Source organism: Trachypithecus francoisi, unplaced genomic scaffold (genome assembly GCF_009764315.1).
Source record: "Trachypithecus francoisi isolate TF-2019V2 unplaced genomic scaffold, Tfra_2.0 Lachesis_group15, whole genome shotgun sequence".
Lineage (NCBI taxonomy): Eukaryota > Metazoa > Chordata > Mammalia > Primates > Cercopithecidae > Trachypithecus > Trachypithecus francoisi.
The window spans coordinates 33,166,920-33,185,947 of record NW_022681460.1 but is presented as its reverse complement, the minus strand read 5'-3'; the positions used below and the strand labels follow the sequence as shown (position 1 = coordinate 33,185,947).

The 19,028-nt window shown below is 43.7% G+C and overlaps 1 protein-coding gene and 1 pseudogene across 3 annotated transcripts in view; one reads left to right on the top strand and one right to left on the bottom strand.

The window, feature by feature from the left end:
* MDN1 (midasin AAA ATPase 1) overlaps positions 1-19,028 on the top strand; it is a 190,715-nt gene that overhangs the window by 21,988 nt on the left and 149,699 nt on the right. For all 3 annotated transcript variants that reach the window (XR_004442796.1, XM_033234617.1, XM_033234616.1), the window contains exons 3-9: positions 3,976-4,200; positions 4,545-4,652; positions 4,794-4,986; positions 8,957-9,199; positions 9,447-9,578; positions 15,172-15,275; positions 18,656-18,770. Coding sequence is in view for 2 of the 3 variants with exons in the window: in XM_033234617.1 (XP_033090508.1) it covers positions 3,976-4,200; positions 4,545-4,652; positions 4,794-4,986; positions 8,957-9,199; positions 9,447-9,578; positions 15,172-15,275; positions 18,656-18,770 (1,120 nt within the window). In the remaining variant the exon portion in view is untranslated. The remainder of the gene's footprint in view (positions 1-3,975; positions 4,201-4,544; positions 4,653-4,793; positions 4,987-8,956; positions 9,200-9,446; positions 9,579-15,171; positions 15,276-18,655; positions 18,771-19,028) is intronic.
* On the bottom strand, positions 186-1,430 carry LOC117098051 (annotated as a pseudogene).

Below are 19,028 nucleotides of genomic sequence, written 5' to 3'. Positions count from 1 at the left end.
CAGTCTCCTGAGTAGCTGGGACTACAGGCGCCTGCCATCACACCCAGCTAATTTTTTATTTTTATTTTTAGTAGAGACGGGGTTTCACCATGTTAGCCAGGATGGTCTTGATCTCCTGACCTCATGATCCACCCGCCTCAGCCTCCCAAAGTGCTGGGATTACAGGCGTGAGCCACCATGCCCGGCCGACTTTCTAGTAAATCTTTAGCTTCTCTGCTTTTGGCTGCTGTGTAGGGAGATCCTCTTTTACTTGGATTGTTTAAGAGCATCATTCATTAATGAGCATCTCATACTTTCCCTTTATTGGCAGTAGGCATTAGACCTAGTATTGATGCTGCCTTCTGTTTTGTCATTTTTAATTCAAACCTACCTCTGTAATAGCCACCACTGAAGGCAGATTTTGGTAGATTTTGAAAAACTTGTTTTACTTGAGGTTCCATATGCTTCATGGCTTGCAAAACATAATGGCCTATGAATCCCATGGCAGCAAATCAGTCCAACTGCTACTATTGTACTGGCCACAGCTCCAGCTGGGTTCCCCTGCCTCCGCTAGGAATGTGAATCATCCCAGCCCAGAGGTTGCAGCCAACAACCACGTACCTTTATCAGGGAGCAACACAGCCACCGACCACAGTCCATTTTTGAACATTTGTACACAATTTTTTAAGATATAATTTTTTTTTTTTTAAGGTGGAGTCTCGCTCTGTCACCAGGCTGGAGTGTAGTGGCGTGATCTTGGCTCACTGCAACCTCTGACTCCCTCCCGGGTTCAAGCAATTCTTCTGCCTCAGCCTCCCAGTTAGCTAGGACTACAGGTGTGTGCCACCACACCCAGCTAATTTTTGTATTTTTAGTAGAGACGGGGTTTCACCATGTTAGCCAGGATGGTCTTGATCTCCTGACCTCATGATCCACCCGCCTCAGCCTCCCAAAGTGCTGGGATTACAGGCGTGAGCCACCATGCCCGGCCGACTTTCTAGTAAATCTTTAGCTTCTCTGCTTTTGGCTGCTGTGTAGGGAGATCCTCTTTTACTTGGATTGTTTAAGAGCATCATTCATTAATGAGCATCTCATACTTTCCCTTTATTGGCAGTAGGCATTAGACCTAGTATTGATGCTGCCTTCTGTTTTGTCATTTTTAATTCAAACCTACCTCTGTAATAGCCACCACTGAAGGCAGATTTTGGTAGATTTTGAAAAACTTGTTTTACTTGAGGTTCCATATGCTTCATGGCTTGCAAAACATAATGGCCTATGAATCCCATGGCAGCAAATCAGTCCAACTGCTACTATTGTACTGGCCACAGCTCCAGCTGGGTTCCCCTGCCTCCGCTAGGAATGTGAATCATCCCAGCCCAGAGGTTGCAGCCACAACCACGTACCTTTATCAGGAGCAACACAGCCACCGACCACAGTCCATTTTTGAACATTTGTACACATTTTTTAAGATATAATTTTTTTTTTTTTAAGGTGGAGTCTCGCTCTGTCACCAGGCTGGAGTGTAGTGGCGTGATCTTGGCTCACTGCAACCTCTGACTCCCTCCCGGGTTCAAGCAATTCTTCTGCCTCAGCCTCCCAGTTAGCTAGGACTACAGGTGTGTGCCACCACACCCAGCTAATTTTTGTATTTTTAGTAGAGACGGGGTTTCACCACATTGGCCAGGATGGTCTTGATCTCTTGACCTTGTGATCCGCCTGCCTTGGCCTCCCAAAGTGCTGAGATTACAGGCGTGAGCCACCTCGCCCGACCAGAAATTTTTTTTGTTATTGTTGAGATGAAGTTTCACTCATTGCCCATGCTGGAGTGCAATGGTGCTATCTCAGCTCATTGCAACCTTCGCCTCCCAGGTTGAAGCGATTCTTTTGCCTCAGCCTCCCGAGTAGCTGGGATTACAGGCTTGTGTCACCACGCCTGGCTAATTTTTTATTTTTAGTAGACACGGGGTTTCTCCATGTCGGTCAGGCTGGTCTCGAGCTCCTGACCTCAGGTGATCCACCTGCCTTAGCCTCCCAAAGTGCTGGGATTACAGGTGTCAGACACTGTGCCCAGCCCAGAAATTTTTATAAAATTAAAAACAAACATTTAATGCATGCTAATTATTTTTATTTTTTAATACTTAATTTAGAGCCATTTTAGGCTCACAGCAAAATTGAGAGGAAGGTACAGAGATTTCCCATATACACACTGTACCCACACACATGCATAGCCTCCCCATTATCAGCATCTCCCATCAGACTTGTGCATTTTTTACAATTGATGAGCCTACTCGAAGTCTACCCAATTAAATTAAGGTTCATTAGGATTAGTGTTAATTATTCTTTCAGTGTTTGGTAGAATTCCCTAGTGTACTCATCAAACTTTTCTCTAGTGCAGTCTCGGCTTTTCTTTGGTGGGAGATTTTTGATTACTGACTAAATCTGCTTACTAGTTACTTAGTGATCTGTACATATTTTCCATTTCTTTATAATGTTCAAAGTTTTTTTTGAGACAGAGTTTTACTCTTGTCACCCAGGCTGGAGTGCAATGGCATGATCTCGGCTCACTGTAACCTCCGTCTCTCAGGCTCAAGTGATTCTCCTGCCTCATCCTCCTGAGTAGCTGGGATTACAGGCATGCACCACCACACCCGGCTAATTTTGTGTTTTTAGTAGAGACGGAGTTTTACCATGTTGGCCAGGCAGGTCTTGAACTCCTTACCTAAAGTGATCCTCCCACCTCAGCCTCCCAAAGTGCTGGGATTTCAGGTGTGAGCCACTGTGCCTGGCCTTGTTCAAAGTTTTAATAATATTTTTTGTTTCCATGGCATTGGTTATATAATGTAATGTCCCCTCTTGTGTCGCCCAGGCCTGAGTGCAGTGGCGTGATCTCACCTCACTACAACCTCCGCTTCCCGGGTTCAAGCGATTCTCCTGCCTTAACGTCCCAAATAGCTGGGATTACAGGCATGCGCTACCACCACGCCTGGCTAATTTTGTGTTTTTAGTAGAGACAGGGTTTCACCGTATTGGTCCAGCTGTCTAGAACTCCTGACCTCAGGTGATCCACCCACCTCAGCCTCCCAAAGTGCTGGAATTACAGGTGTGAGCCACCATACCCAGTCCCGTCTTTTATTTCTGATTTTAGTTCATTCAAATCTTTTTTATCTTAATTAATCTAGCAAAGGGTTTGCAGTTCATTTACTTATTTTGAGACAAGGTCTTGCTCTGTTATCCAGGCTGGAATGCAGTGGCACCTTCATAGTTCATTGTAACCTTGAACCTGGCAAATTATCTTCCAGCTTCAGGCTCCTGAATAAGCTTCAGGCTCCACCATACCCCGCTAATTTTTTTTATTTTTCATAGGAATGAGGTCTCACTATGTTGCCCAGGCTTGTCCTCTTCATTCATTAAGGTGTAACTTAAGCATCTCTTCTTGATTCTCCCCAGATTCAGTTGACTCTTGTGTGTGTATATTTCTTAGTGTTTCTAAAAGTGGCTGTCTTCCTTACTAGGCAGCAACTCCTCAAGAAAAGTATCCCTTTGGTTTTGAATCCCAGTTGTTAACACGGTATCTGGCTCATAGAACTGAATAAATGTTTGTTGGAAATGAGTGCCTTTTCCGTTGAAAACACTTACTTTAAGTACCTCCTACTTTGGTAGGTAATTACTTTAGATTTTTGTATCCTCTTAGTCCGAATTATCTCATGCTGTTGTCCTAGTTCCTGAAATTGAACAGGATACAATTTTAGGACTAGGTAGCTTCAGCATTCATTCCCCTACGTTCTCAGACCTTTGGGAGTTCCGTTCTGTGGTTTGGTCAGAGTAGAGAGATGTGTTCTATGATATTCCCACCAATCAGTGAAAATATAGATACTCCTTGTTGAAAATAGCTTAAGTTGAAAATGCATTTAATACTCTGATAAACCTATTACAAAGCAGAAAAATTACGTCCAACCATTGTTAAGTTGGGGATGTCTGTATTATTTGTGTTTGAAGGTTTGCCCTGAGGTATTTCAAGGACACATCCCCAGTCTTTCAAAGACTATTCCTGGAGAGTTCAGATGCTAATCCAGTCCGCTATGGACGTAGGAGGATGAAGCTCCGGGACCTAATGGAAGCAGCCTACAAGTTTCTGCAGCAGGAGCAGTCTGTGTTCCGGGAGCTCTGGGACTGGAGTGTGTGTGTCCCTCTCCTCAGAAGCCATGACACTTTGGTTCGCTGGTGCGTACCTGGTTTTTTTTGCACTTCTAGTGTGTGGAGTTGTGTGTGTCTCAAGGGAAAGGAAACCATGTAAACTTTGTTAATTTTGTTCTTGTGGCTTTTGGAGTTTTACTTCCTTTCTTTAATCGTGTCATTGCAGAGGAAAATGAGATGATATGAATGGAGTCTCACCTTTTTCATGTTCCATCAAGTAAATCCATTGTGCCTGATTTGTGTTTTCTGTTCTTAATTGTGTAGTAATAATTGAGATTTCCTTTTCTAGTGTTCAGTTGGCTAGTGAATTTTATTTATTCTTTATAATTAACTGTAGAAAAACTGACTTTACATACTTTCTTTTTCCCTAGGTATACAGCCAATTGTCTTGCTTTGGTCACCTGTATGAATGAAGAGCACAAGTTATCATTTCTTAAGAAGATATTTAATAGTGATGAATTGATCCATTTCAGGTTGAGGTAAGCGGGAACCTTCGTGGAGGTCTTGCTATAGCGTTTATTTTTTGTTTTTTCTTGGGGCGACAGGCCAGAGGTGACTGCAGGTCTTGCTATGGCACTTCTGAGTGATAAGGTAATTGACGAGACTCTCCTTTCTCTTAGGTTGTTAGAAGAGGCCCAGTTGCAGGATTTGGAGAAGGCCTTGGTTTTGGCCAATCCAGAAGCCTCCCTTTGGTGTAAGGAGAAGGAGCTGCAGTACTTACAGGGACATCTTGTTTCGTCTGACCTCTCCCCTAGGGTGACAGCTGTTTGTGGTGTGGTACTGCCTGGGCAGCCGCCAGCCCCTGGAGAGCTGGTATGTTGGTATCAGTAGGGGGTGTGTCCCCTTCCCCCTACTAAACACTGAGTGTGCTCTGTCTTTGGCTGGGCTCTATGTACCAGGTGTGAAATAAATTAATTTGTTAAATTGCTACTCCATTTTTGGAAGTATTTAGGGAGAAATTAAAAAGAAATTAATCTTGGGCTTTTCCCCTGATATTCCCACTGTTCTTGTTTTTATTTTTTGTTAATTTTTTAAATTATAGAGACGGGGTCTCACTATGTTGTCTGTGCCACTCTGGAACTCCTGGCCTCAAGGGATCATGCCACCTCAGCCTCCCAAAGTGTTGGGATTACAGGCATGAGCCACTGCACCCAGCCTGTCCCTGTTTAATATGACATTAGAAACTGATGGTGCCTATGTGATGCCTTTCACTTGAGCAGAGCTCATCCATATATTTTCTTGTTTGCTTACTGCAAAAACTGTGAAGTTCTGTAACACATGTTAGGATCCTATGTTGATGTAATTCAAAGGCAGAATTACTTGCTGGAGACCTTTGGACTGTTCTGTGGCAAAGACAGGCCTAGGTCTAGAGATAACTCCCAGCAGCCTTTTCTTTCAGAACTATCTCATTGTGTGAGAGTCCAGTAGCTAGTGAACGTCCTCTCTGCCATATGCAGCAAGCTTCTTTCCACGAATGGCTTGAGACCAGAGACCATACTTGAACAGCCTTGTAGATCATAAATCTGGCACTATTGGGTACCAGTCTCTTTTTTCCATAGCAGTCTTCAGTCAGTTGTCACTTTGTCTGATGGTCAGGCTGGAGTGCAAGTGCAGTGGCATAACCTCAGCTCAGTGCAACCTCCACCTCCCAGGTTCAAGTGATTCTTCTGCCTCAGCCTCCCGAGTAGCTGGGATTACAGGTGCCCCCCACCACGCCTGGCTAATTTTTTGTATTTTTAGTTGAGACGGAATTTCACTCTGTTGGCCAGCCTGGTCTTGAGCGCCTGACCTGGTGATCCACCTGCCTCAGACTGCCAAAGTGCTGAGATTACAGGTGTGAGCCACTGTGCCCAGCCCACCCACTTTTCTTCTTGGAATAAGTTCTGGGTCATTTCTTGAACCATCAGTTGGGTTCTGGTCAGTAGTATTAAAAAAAATTGAGTGTAATATACATATAGGAAAATGCACATTGTCATAAGTGTAGTCAGTGATTATTCATAAACTTCATATAAATAACACCAAACACCCAGTACTTCCAAAGCTCTTTGTGTTTTTTTCTAGTTGTGAAGACCTGTCCCCTTCCCCACTCCCTCTTTATCCTGTAACCAGTATCCCACGTATCCTGTAACCAGTATCCCAACCTAGATTATGTTTAGGGCATTAGGATTTTAACATAGGGAAGGATTCTGGTTAGAATGGCCCTGCTGTTGGTTAGCATTGGGGACGCTGGGGCCGAAGTGCAGGGTAGAGTTGCGCCTGCCTGCTAAATTTTTGAGAGGGACAGCCCTGAGGAAAGTTCAAGAGCTTTTAGCTCTGAATTTCTTTTAGTCCTCACATGTTTTTAGGTAACCAGCCATATTTGAGAACTTACTACCCCTTAAAAGTTATAAATCATTCCCCTTTTCCCCCATGTATATTGGATGCATTGTTATTATTTAAAAAATATAAAAATTTTGATACAACATTTACCATGTTAACATTTTTAACTTTACACATTAGTTCACATTGTTTTTGTTTTGTTTTGTTTTTTGAGACAGAGTCTGGCTCTGTCTCCCAGGCTGGAGTGCAGTGGCCAGATCTCAGCTCACTGCAAGCTCCGCCTTCCGGGTTCACGCCATTCTCCTGCCTCAGCCTCCCGAGTAGCTGGGACTACAGGCGGCCGCCATCTTGCCCAGCTAGTTTTTTTGTATTTTTTTTAGTAGAGATGGGGTTTCACCGTGTTAGCCAGGATGGTCTCGATCTCCTGACCTCGTGATCCGCCTGTCTGGGTCTCCCAAAGTGCTTGGATTACAGGCTTGAGCCACCGCGCCTGGCCCACATTGTTATTTAACCAGTCTCTAGAAAAATTTTTTAGTTTTTTGAGATGGGGTCCCACTCTGTTGCCCAGGCTGGAGTGCAGTGCTGTGATTGTAACTCTAACTTCAAACTCCTAGGCTCAAGGGGTCCTCCCACCTCAGCCTCCTGAGTGTGTGCCAGCATGCCTGGCTAATTTTTAAATTTTTTGTAGTGACAGAGTCTCACTATATTGTCCAGGCTAGTCTTGAACTCCTAGTCTCAAGCCATCCTCCCTCCTCAGCCTCCCAAAGTGCTGGGATTACAGGTATAAGCCAGCCACCACATCTGACTGAGAATGTTTTTGTCCTGCAGAGCTGAAATTCTTTCTCATTAAACTTAACTGGGTGCATTTTAATATTCTTTTTTACTTTTTGTTACAGAAAATGTCACACATATTCCAAAGTAGAAAGAATGGTGTAGTGAATACCCATAGACCTGATGGACCTGGGTATTCAATGATTATCAGTTGCCTTTCGTTTATATTTCTGCATGACTTCCTCACATTATATTACTTAGAAGCAAATACCAGGCATCATACTATTTTATATGAAAATATTTCAGTTATATACTGAATATATATATATATAGAGAGAGAGATATACATAGATATGTATATCTCTCTCTAAAGGAAACAAACTTAAAAAATAACCCTGGTACTGTTATTATACCTAAAAAAAAAGAAAAATTATAAGATATCCTCTCAGGGTCTATATTTCCCTGATTGTCTCCTAAATGTGTTTGTGATCTCAGATCGGAAATCCTAGAATATGGAGAAAGAAAGAAAAGAAAAATCCAACAGTAATAGATGAGGTTTGCACTTCCCCACCTTTGTGCATCAGCTTTTTTGGCTACTTAAACTTTGGAAGACTTTCTTACATTTGCCAACAAATTCTGCTTCCCTACTTCCCACGGCATCCCTTACCCCCAGTAAAATGGAAAGGAAAAAAAAAATCAGATCCTTGCTTTATTTTTATTTTTATTTATTTATTTATTTTTTTGAGACTGAGTTTCGCTTTTGTTGCCCAGCTGGGGTGCAGTGGCACGATCTTGGCCCACTGCAGCCTCCGCCTTCTGGGTTCAAGTGATTCTCCAGCCTCAGCTTCCCGAGTAGATGGGATTACAGGCATATGCCACCACATCCAGCTAATGTTTTTGCATTTTTAGTAGAGACCGGGTTTCACCACGTTGGCCAGGCTGATCTCGAACTCCTGACTTTAAGTGATCCACTTGCCTTGGCTTCACAAAGTACTGGGATTATAGGCATGAGCTACTACACCTGGCCCCTTGCTTTATTTTTATTTTTATTTATTTATTTATTTTTTTGAGACTGAGTTTCGCTTTTGTTGCCCAGCTGGGGTGCAGTGGCACGATCTTGGCCCACTGCAGCCTCCGCCTTCTGGGTTCAAGTGATTCTCCAGCCTCAGCTTCCCGAGTAGATGGGATTACAGGCATATGCCACCACATCCAGCTAATGTTTTTGCATTTTTAGTAGAGACCGGGTTTCACCACGTTGGCCAGGCTGATCTCGAACTCCTGACTTTAAGTGATCCACTTGCCTTGGCTTCACAAAGTACTGGGATTATAGGCATGAGCTACTACACCTGGCCCCTTGCTTTATTTTTAAAAATAAAAATTTGTTTATTTTTAGAGTCGGGGTCTCTTTGTGTCACCCAGGCTGGAGTGCAGTGGTGTGATCATGGCTTACTATCCTTGAACTCCTGGGATGAAATGACACTGCCACCTCAGCACTTCCAGTAGCTGAGACTGGGCATGGGCCACCATGCCGAAGAGATCTTTAGATGACATACCTGTTGTTTTTATAGTTTTGGTACTACTAATTTGCTTACAGAGGTTTGTGTAAGGTTAGTAGAAGGCTTACGGTAGAAATTAACTTGTGTTCCTTGGGGGAAGAACTCTTCTTGACATGGCTTTTGTCTTGCCTCTTTAGGGTGGTAATAGGAGTTCTTCACGTGAGCAGGAGCTGGCACTTAGGTCTTATGTGCTGGTTGAGTCTGTCTGCAAAAATCTGCAGACCCTGGCTATGGCAGTTGCTTCTCAGAATGCTGTGTTGTTGGAAGGACCAATAGGATGCGGCAAAACTTCCTTAGTTGAATATTTAGCTGCAATGACAGGTAGAACGAAGCCTCCTCAGCTTCTCAAAGTCCAGCTTGGAGATCAGACTGACAGTAAGGTAATAAGGAAATGTTAAGTTTTGGTGGCTTGTCATGCTTGTAAATATTTGCATTAAAATATTGCTTTTGCTAAGGGAATATAAGAATAGTTATTGGTCTTGCTTATAACTGTTGGGGCCAACCTATGTAAACCTCAAGTGCCTACTTACTTATACTTACATATAGAATATTAACAGTTAATCAAAGGGTGTAGCCTTGCCACTACAGGTATGGTTTTTCAGTAATTACTTTATCTTCTTTCTGCAGATGCTTTTGGGGATGTATCGTTGCACAGATGTTCCTGGAGAGTTTGTGTGGCAGCCTGGCACCCTGACACAGGCAGCCACAATGGGCCACTGGATCCTTCTGGAGGATATTGACTATGCCCCTTTAGACGTGGTATGTCGTCTCAGGAAATTCATTGTCCCTTAATGTATTTTCCTGTCTTGGAAAAGCATTTTGTTAATAGTGATTCTGGTTGATGATTTAAACAGAAATGTATTTGATTAGACATACTATGTTGCAGGTGCTTCATGGTTACTTACCTGATCTGATTTGTGGTCCTGAATTACTTGACTGGTTTCTTTTTTGATAGAGAATCTATAAAATTTTGGCTGTGCTGTTTCCTCTAGTAGTTAAATATGTGACCAGTTTCACAGTAGTATTTTCCTCCTCTAATTGAATATGAGATCAATTTTTTCCAAGAATAGTTCTGGTTTGGAACATCTCAGCCATGTTACAGGTACATTGAGAACTTTCAGATCCTGCTTCTTAGCTGTGGTAGCTGCAGAGCAGTGGGCTGAGGACAAGTGAAGGAGGAGATGATGTAATAAGACTGTGCTTGCCTTTGTTTCATTAAGAAAAATATGCTGGATGTATTTTTTGGTTTGTAAAAAGACCACTTCTGTATGTATGAAATTAGCCATTGAGACAATCCATGAGGCTTCTGTATTCTGAAAAGTGACAGAAAATGTATTGCAGGATGAAATATTCTTCCTTTGGACACATTTTTCCTGAGATTGGTTTTACGTTTCTTTTCTTTTTTTTTTTTTTTTTTGAGACGGAGTCTCGCTCTGTCGCCCAGGCTGAAGTGCAGTGGCGCGATCTCCACTCACTGCAAGCTCCGCCTCCCGGGTTCACGCCATTCTCCTGCCTCAGCTTCCCATGTAGCTGGGACTACAGGCGCCTGCCACTGCACCCGGCTAATTTTTGTATTTTTAGTAGAGACGGGGTTTCACCGTGTTAGCCAGGATGGTCTTGATCTCCTGACCTCATGATCCACCCGTCTCTGCCTCCCAAAGTGCTGGGATTATAGGTGTGAGCCACCACGCCCGGCAGTTTTAATTTTCTTTTTTCTTTTTCTTTTTATGTGAGACAGAGTCTTGCTCTGTCGGCCAGGCTGGAGTGCAGTAGCACGATCTCGGCTCACTGCAACCTCCGTCTTCCGGGCTCAAACAATTCTGCCTCAGCCTCCCAAGTAGCTGGGATTACATGCATGTTCCTCCATGGCCAGCTAATTTTTGTATTTTTAGTAGAGACGGGGTTTCACCATGTTGGCCAGGCTGGTCATGAACTCCTGACTTCAGGTAATCGGCCCGCCTCGGCCTCCCAAAGTGCTGGAATTACAGGTGTGAGCCACCGCACCTGGGCGGTTTTAATTTTCTTTTAAGGTGAACCCGCTCAAATGAACTGTGTATAGGCTTTTCTGCCTTGGATATGAGAGAACGAGAGAGAGAGAGAGAGAGAGAGAGAGAGAGACAGAGAGAGAGTGTGTGTGTGTGTGTGTGTGTGTGTTGTGTGTGTGTGTGTGTGTGTGTGTGTTTAGGGAGAGATGAAGGGGAAGGAATAGCTGAAAATAAGTGTGTATGTTATATCAGTGTTTTAGAGTATAATGAAGCAAAGATGTTCTGGGGATATTGGCCCAGATAGGGCCTCACAGTTTGATCACTGTGTTCTGGTGTCTTAATGTTCACTTCTACAGGGCCGGAAACTCAGTTTTAAGAAGCCCAGAGCCAAGGCTAACTCCTACCAATGAGACTTAAAAATAAAACTGAGATGTAAACTACAGGGCAGTTGAAAAATATTTGTTGAGTTTTTTTCCTTTTTAGTGCCCTTCGTCTTGGGCAGTTTTTTTCAGATACCAGGTTATCTGGGAAGTCACTGGTTTACTTATTTTTATTTTTATTATTATTTTTAATTATTATTATTCTTTTTGGACAGAGTCTTGCTCTTCTCGCCCAGCCTGGAGTGCAGTGGTGCAATCTTGGCTTACTGCAACCTCTGCCTCTTGGTTTCAAGCAATCCTCCCACCTCAACCTCCCCAGTAGCTGGAATTACAATGTGCGCCACCATGCCCGGTATTTCTTTTAGTAGAGATGAGGTTTCACCTTGTTGGCCTGGCTGGTCTCAAAATTCCTGACCCCAAGTGATGTGCCTGCCTTGGCCTCTTTTTTTTTTTTTTTTTTTTTTTTTTGAGACGGAGTCTTGCTCTGTCGCCCAGGCTGGAGTGCAATGGCCGGATCTCAGCTCACTGCAAGCTCCGCCTCCCGGGTTCACGCCATTCTCCTGCCTCAGCCTCCTGGGTAGCTGGGACTACAGGCGCCCGCCACCTCGCCCGGCTAGTTTTTTGTATTTTTTAGTAGAGACAGGGTTTCACTGTGTTAGCCAGGATAGTCTCGATCTCCTGACCTTGTGATCCACCCGTCTCGGCCTCCCAAAGTGCTGGGATTACAGGCTTGAGCCACCGCGCCCGGCCTGCCTTGGCCTCTTAAAGTGCTAGGATTACAGGCGTGAGCCACCATGCTTGGCCAATTTTTATTTTTGTCTTTTGAGACAGAGTCTCCCTCTGTCACCCAGGTTGGAATGCAGTGGTGTGACCTTGGCTCATTGTAACCTCCGTGTCCTGGGTTCAAGTGATTCTCATGCCCCAGCTTCCCAAGTAGCTGGGATTATAGGCACACACCATCACACCTGGCTAATTTGTGTATTTTTTTGTAGCAATGGGATTTCACCATGTTGGCCAGGCTGGTTTCCATCTCCTCACCTCAAGTGATCTGCTGCCTCTGCCTCTCAGAGTGCTGGGATTACAGGCATGAGCCACTGTCAGGCTGTCAATAGGTTTATGAATGTCTGTGCACATTGTGCAGATTTTTCAGATGCTCTTACTGTTTTGTTTTTTCCAGAACTTCTCAGCTCATAGATGACCCATTATCATTTTAAAGTAGCTTTTACAGACCTCATTCAGGATAATTTTCTTTAGATGCAAGTTTTAGAGTATGTTGGAATTGCTTTTATATTATTTTGGGCTTCTCTTTCAGCTCCTAGCCATGTATAAAATAATGATGCTTAAAATATTATGTCTGATATTTTAGAACCCTCTTCTTTGCCTCTCTGCTCTTCTCACTTTTTTTTCTTTTCTTTTGAAACTTCTATAAACTCACAACTCCTGGATCCATATGTCTAGTCTACACTTTGTTTTTTTGTTGTTGTTGTTATTTAGTTTTTATTTCATAACTATAAACTTAACTCTGCTATCCAATGAGATGTAGAGGGGAATAAGAAAATATGGAACCCAGAGAACTGCAGTGAGAGCACAAAGATTATAGCCTACTGCAAGCAAATGGAGTGGAGGGTGCTCTTGTAGGCTATAGAAGGAATGGGTAAGAGAAGACACAATTTTTTTTTTTTGAGATGGAATCTCGTTGGAGTGCAGTGGCGCGATCTCAGCTCACCACAGCCTCTGCCTCCCGGGCTCAGGCTTCAGCCTCCCAAGTAGCTGGGACTACAGGTGTGTGCTGCCACACCCAGCTAATTTTTATATTTTTAGTAGAGATGGGGTTTCACCATGTTGGCCAGGCTGGTCTTGAATGCCTTACCCCAGGTGATCTGCCCACCTCACCCTCCCAAAGTGCTGGCATTACAGGCATGAGCCACCGCACCTGGCCCCACAGGTTAAGTTTATTAGAGTTGTCCCAGTCAGCAGTGGTGATCTTCTTGTTGGTCTTGCTATTCCTGGACCCAGAACGCTCCATGGCCTCCACAATATTCATACCTTCTTTCACCTTGCTAAAGACCAAATGCTTACTATCCAACCACACAGTCTTGACTCTACAGATGAAAAACTAGGAACCATTTGTATAGGTTCCAGCATTTGCCATGGACGAGATGCCAGGGTCTTTATGCTTCAGGATGAAGTTCTTATAATGAAATTTTTCCCTGTAGATGGACTTGATGCAGGTGCCGTTATGGGGTGTGACATCACCACCCTGACACTTAAACCCTGGAATAATTCTGTGAAAGCAGGAACCCTTATAACCAAATCCTTTCTCTCCATTGCTTAGCATGAAAGTTCTTGCTGTCTTTCAAAACTTGTCTGCAAAGAGCTCAAAGGAAATGTGGCCCAAGGGCTCATCCTCATGGTGATGTTGAAGAACGTAGTGGGGTTGACTGTGTCCAGTGGCAGTGTCTGCAAAGTGGGCTAGTCCACATTCTTAAAAAAATCTCTACTTGCATGCCCATTGCCAGCACAAGTTCAAGATGTCCAAATTGGACTTGTTTTCTTTTTTTTAAAATCGCCTTTTCTTAAGCACAAACAAAGAAAACCAGAAACAAAACCTATTATGGCAAAAAAAAAAAAAAAATTGTTAGAGTCAAAAACCACTTTGCTGGCTGGGCACGGTGGCTCACGCCTGTAATCCCAGCACTTTGGAAGGCTGAGGTGGGCAGATCACTTGAGGTCAGGAGTTTGAGACCAGCCTGGTCAACATGGTGAAACCTTGTCTCTACCAAAAAAAGAAAAAAAATACAAATATTCGCCGGGCATGGTGGCACATGCTTGTAATCCCAGCTACTTGGGAGGCTGAGGTGGGAGGATTGCTTGAACCCAAGAGTCAGAGGTTGCAGTGAGCTGAGATCACACCACTGCACTTCAGCCTGGGCCACAGAGTGAGACTCCATCTCAAGACAAACAAAAACCCCACCACTTTGTAGTGGGCAAAAGAAAACGAAAGGAACACCTTTTCTAACACAAGTTACCACTCTAAACCCTAGACACCTCTTCCTCCTCTCTCGTTCAGTTAGTCTCCGTATCGTTTATTGCCTTTGCCTGACCTCTTTATTCGTTCTTGTCCCATTGTCTTAGCACTGGCTTATTTTAACTACCTATCTGTCTTGCCTTTGTTATCTGAATAGTGTCCTTTTTGACCGTTTTTCCTCCAGGCTAGCTCCTTTCCAAATTGCTACACAGTTGATTTTCTAAAATAAAAAATGGAATTATTTCTTTTCTTTTCAGCCTAAAAGCCTCTCGATAACACTTATGCAAAAGTTCAAAGCCCTTAGCTCAGCACAGGAAGCCTTTTATTACTTATCTCTAAGACTCACATCTTTCTGCTGCTTCTTATGCACATTCTACCCTAAACAAAACAGAATTCTTGTGCCATGGCTTTTAGGCTTCTCAATTTTTTAAAAATGCACGTGCATACTTCTGCCTGAAGTGTATGTACCAGTTCTCTTTCACCAAACCTGGTTAATTTCTGCTCATTCTTCTTTAAAGATTCAGCAAATGTCACTACCTCTGGGAATACTTCACTGCCCTGCTTCTAAATCATTCTGTTCTGATTCAGAACCCCCTCTATCTTTACATATGACTTTGTATACTCTTGGGGTACACCGATTGTGCTGTGTGGGAATTTGCATGCCTTCCCTCTCCCATCAACCTCTAGGCTGTAAAGCCTTGGTCCTGTCTGTATTCTTGTGTCTTCTTGTGTCTTGCTTGGCTGTGATCCACAGGAGGCACTCCTGAATGTCGAGTGTATAAATTGTGCTGGAGTGTAGGAGAGTCAGACATTCCCGCTTGCATATTGACTCCAGTTTGGACTAGGAGAGCTGAAGTTTCCTCTAAGGGTCTGTCTGTCTCATTTTGAGAGAGGGTTGTTTTGTTTTGATTACTTTTGTCTTAATAGCTTTACTTTATCAGTGCGGTTATCTGATTTAGGTTTCTGTGCTGATCCCTCTCTTGGAGAATGGAGATCTCTTGATTCCTGGCCGAGGTGACTGTCTGAAAGTGGCATCTGGATTTCAGTTTTTTGCAACCAGGAGGTATGTACTAGTAACCTTTCTGTTTTCACTCTGGAGCCACTTACTCATAAGTCTGCATGCTGAGCCAGAAGTCCTGTAATAGAGTTCTCTGGGTCTACTTTGAGCAAGGTTAGTTGGAAGTGGTAACAGGGCTAACCTTCTCATTCCTGATTATTTTTAATGAAGATAATTTGTAAACTAAGAGGTTCCCCCCCCCCACTTAAAAATAAGTAACCATTTTTTTTTTTTTTTTTTTTTTTTTTTTTTTTTTTTTTTTTTTTTTTGAGACAGAGTCTGGCTCTGCCGCCCAGGCTGGAGTGCAGTGGCCGGATCTCAGCTCACTGCAAGCTCCGCCTCCCAGGTTCACGCCATTCTCCTGCCTCAGCCTCCCGAGTAACTGGGACTACAGGCGCCCGCCACCTCGCCCGGCTAATTTTTTTGTATTTTTTAGTCGAGACGGGGTTTCACCGTGTTAGCCAGGATGGTCTCGATCTCCTGACCTCGTGATCCGCCCGTCTCGGCCTCCCAAAGTGCTGGGATTACAGGCTTGAGCCACCGCGCCCGGCCAAAAATAAGTAACCATTTTAAAACACTTCACCTTCTTTCATGTATTTTTTTTTTTTTTTTTTGAGGCGGAGTCTCGCTCTGTCGCCCGGACTGGAGTGCAGTGGCCAGATCTCAGCTCACTGCAAGCTCCGCCTCCCGGGTTTACGCCATTCTCCTGCCTCAGCCTCCCGAGTAGCTGGGACTACAGGCGCCCGCCGCCTCGCCCGGCTAGTTTTTGTATTTTTAGTAGAGACGGGGTTTCACCGTGTTCGCCAGGATGGTCTCGATCTCCTGACCTCGTGATCCGCCCGTCTCAGCCTCCCAAAGTGCTGGGATTACAGGCTTGAGCCACCGCACCCGGCCTCTTTCATGTTTTAAAAAATAATCAGAGGTGAGGTTATTGTCAGATAGCCCAGGTTTTGAGTCATGACACTGGTACTTAGTACCTACGTATACCTTGTCTGGTTATGATGGGGTTAATAATACCTTCTTCAAATGGTGGCTGTAAAGAATAAGTGAAATGACTCCTACTAAAGACCTGTCACAATAAATGCCCAGTTAATGGCTGGCCATGATGGTGATAATGATAGGTAGATTTCAGGCAATTGAAAAATTAATTGGCTATAAGCATGAACAAAGGCAAGAAAACTGAACATGCTTAGTATATATTCCTGCCTACATTTTAAAATTACCTTAAGGCAGTAGTTTATTTCTTACTGCTAGTCTATACCTGCACAGCTTCTTCAATGTCTTTAAATGCCCATGAGTGAAACTAACATTCTATAGTTAATTGATTATATTAGTGTTTACCTCAGTTAAACATTCACTTCTATATGGAGTGTTTAGCTAACCCGATATTACTCAAGGAATACCTTCCTAGACCCAATTACTCTTTTTTTTCTTGAAATGGGGTCTCACTGTGTTGCCCAAGCTGTTCTTGAACTTCTGTGCTCAAGCAGTCTTCCCAGCACAGCCTCCCAAGTAGCTGAAACTACAGGCACATGCCTGTGTGCCCAGCTGACCCTGTTACTTTTTTTTTTTTTGAGATGGAGTCTTGTTTTGTTGCCCAGGCTGGAGTGCAGTGGTGTGATCTTGGCTCACTGCAACCTCTGCCTCTTGGATTCAAGCAATTCTCCTACCTCAGCCTCCCAAGTAGTTGGGATTACAGGCACCTGCCACCACACCTGGCTAATTTTTGTATTTTCAGTAGAGACGGGGTTTCACCATGTTGACCATGCTGGTCTCGATCTCCTGACTTCATGATCTGCTGCCTTGGCCTCCCAGAGTGCTGGGATTACAGGTGTGAGCCACCGTGCCTGGCCCAATCCTGTTACTTTTGTTTTATACATTTATTTCATTTTTAGAGACAGTGTTTTGCTTTGTACCCAGGCTGGAATGCAGTGGCTTAATCAAATCTTACTGTAACCACAAACTCCTGGGCTCAAGTGATCCTCCTGCCTCAGCCTCTTGAGTAGCTAGGACTACAGGTGTGCACCACCATGCCTGGCTAAAAACTTTTTTTTTTTTTTTTTTTAAGAGATGGGATCTTGCTGCATTGCCCAGGCTGGTGTTGAACTCCTGGACTCAAGCAGTCCTTCCACTGTGGCCTCCTAAGTGTTGTTATGACAGGCATGAGCCACTGTATCTGGCACTGTTAGTTTTGAGAGACCTTGATTTTTAATTTTATTTAATTAATTTTTTTTTGAGACCAAATCTCACTCTGTCGCCCAGGCTGTAGTGTAGTGGCATGATTTGGCTAACTGCAACCTCTACCTCCTGGGTTCAAGCGATTCTTGTGCCTCAGTCTCCCAGGTAGCTGGGACTACAGGCGCACGCCACGATGCCTCATTGTTGTGTTTCTAGTAGAGACGGGGTTTTTGCCATGTCGCCCAGGCTGGTCTCAAACTTCTAGCCTCAAGCAATCCATCTGCCTCAGCCTCTGAAAGTGCTGAGATTACAGGTGTGAGCCACCACGCCCGTCTTATTTTATGTTTTTTTTTTTTTAGAGATGAGGCCTTAATTTGTTGCCCAGGCTGGTCTCGAACTCCTGGGCTCAAGCGATCTTCCTGCTTTGACCTCCCAAAGTTCTGGAACTGCTGACATGAGCCACTGAGTTTGGCTGACCTTAATTTTATTTATAGAGACAGTGAAGTTCTTCCCTGGTAGATTAAAACACTTCCCAGAAAGACCTGGGACATCGTAGAAAGATGTTAGACAAACTTTTGATCTGATAAACTTGAATTCAATTTTCAGTTCTGCCATTTTCAGTTACAGTTGAGTGTATAAGGGCCATTCTTTCCTTCTCTTCCATTTATGTCAGAAGAAAGGAATGGCATCTTCCTCTCAGGAGAGTTATGAGAACTAAGTGGCTTATGCATAAGCATGTACCTTCCCCAGAGTGTATGTGTAATGTATATTCCTTCTCTACTTTTTTCTCTTCTGGAAATTTTTAATGGTTTTAAGTACTGTAGCTTCTGGTAACAAGCAGTGAACTTAATGTTAATGCTATGAGCCTTAGATTATGCTTTCTCTTTCCTAAAGGTATTTATGTCTTAAGGAAGAGGAACCTGTCATTGAAATAAAAACATTTACTTTGTAGAATTATTTGCAGTGATTTGAAAATATTTGATTAAAGCACTATCACTGCTTCTTAGGAGAAGAGCCAAACATGGGTTAACTATCAGCCTTTCATTTATCATCTGCCCTGTAAGCCCAACAGTGTAGCATCTGGAAACAGAAGGGATTATGAATATTTTTCCTATGTGAGACAGTGTACAGCAAGTAATATCCAAAGGTGCAATTCAGGATTAACATTTGGAATTTTGTGTGACTGTGTTTTTTATTTTGAAACATAGACTCTTGAGCTGTGGAGGAAATTGGTATCGACCGCTAAACAGTCATGCTACTTTGCTAGACAAATATTGGACCAAAATTCACCTGGATAACCTGGATAAGCGAGAACTGAATGAGGTATGTGGGTCTTAGAAAGTATCAATGTTGGCTGGGCACGGTGGCTCCCGCCTGTAATCCCAGCACTTTGGGAGGCCAAGGTGGGCAGATCACAAGGTCAGGAGATAGAGATCATCCTGGCTAACACGGTGAAGCCCCGTCTGTACTAAAAATACAAAAAATTAGCCGGGTGTGGTGCGGGCGCCTGTAGTCCCAGCTACTGGGGAGGCTGAGGCAGGAGAATGGCGTGAACCCGGGAGTCAGAGCTTGCAGTGAGCC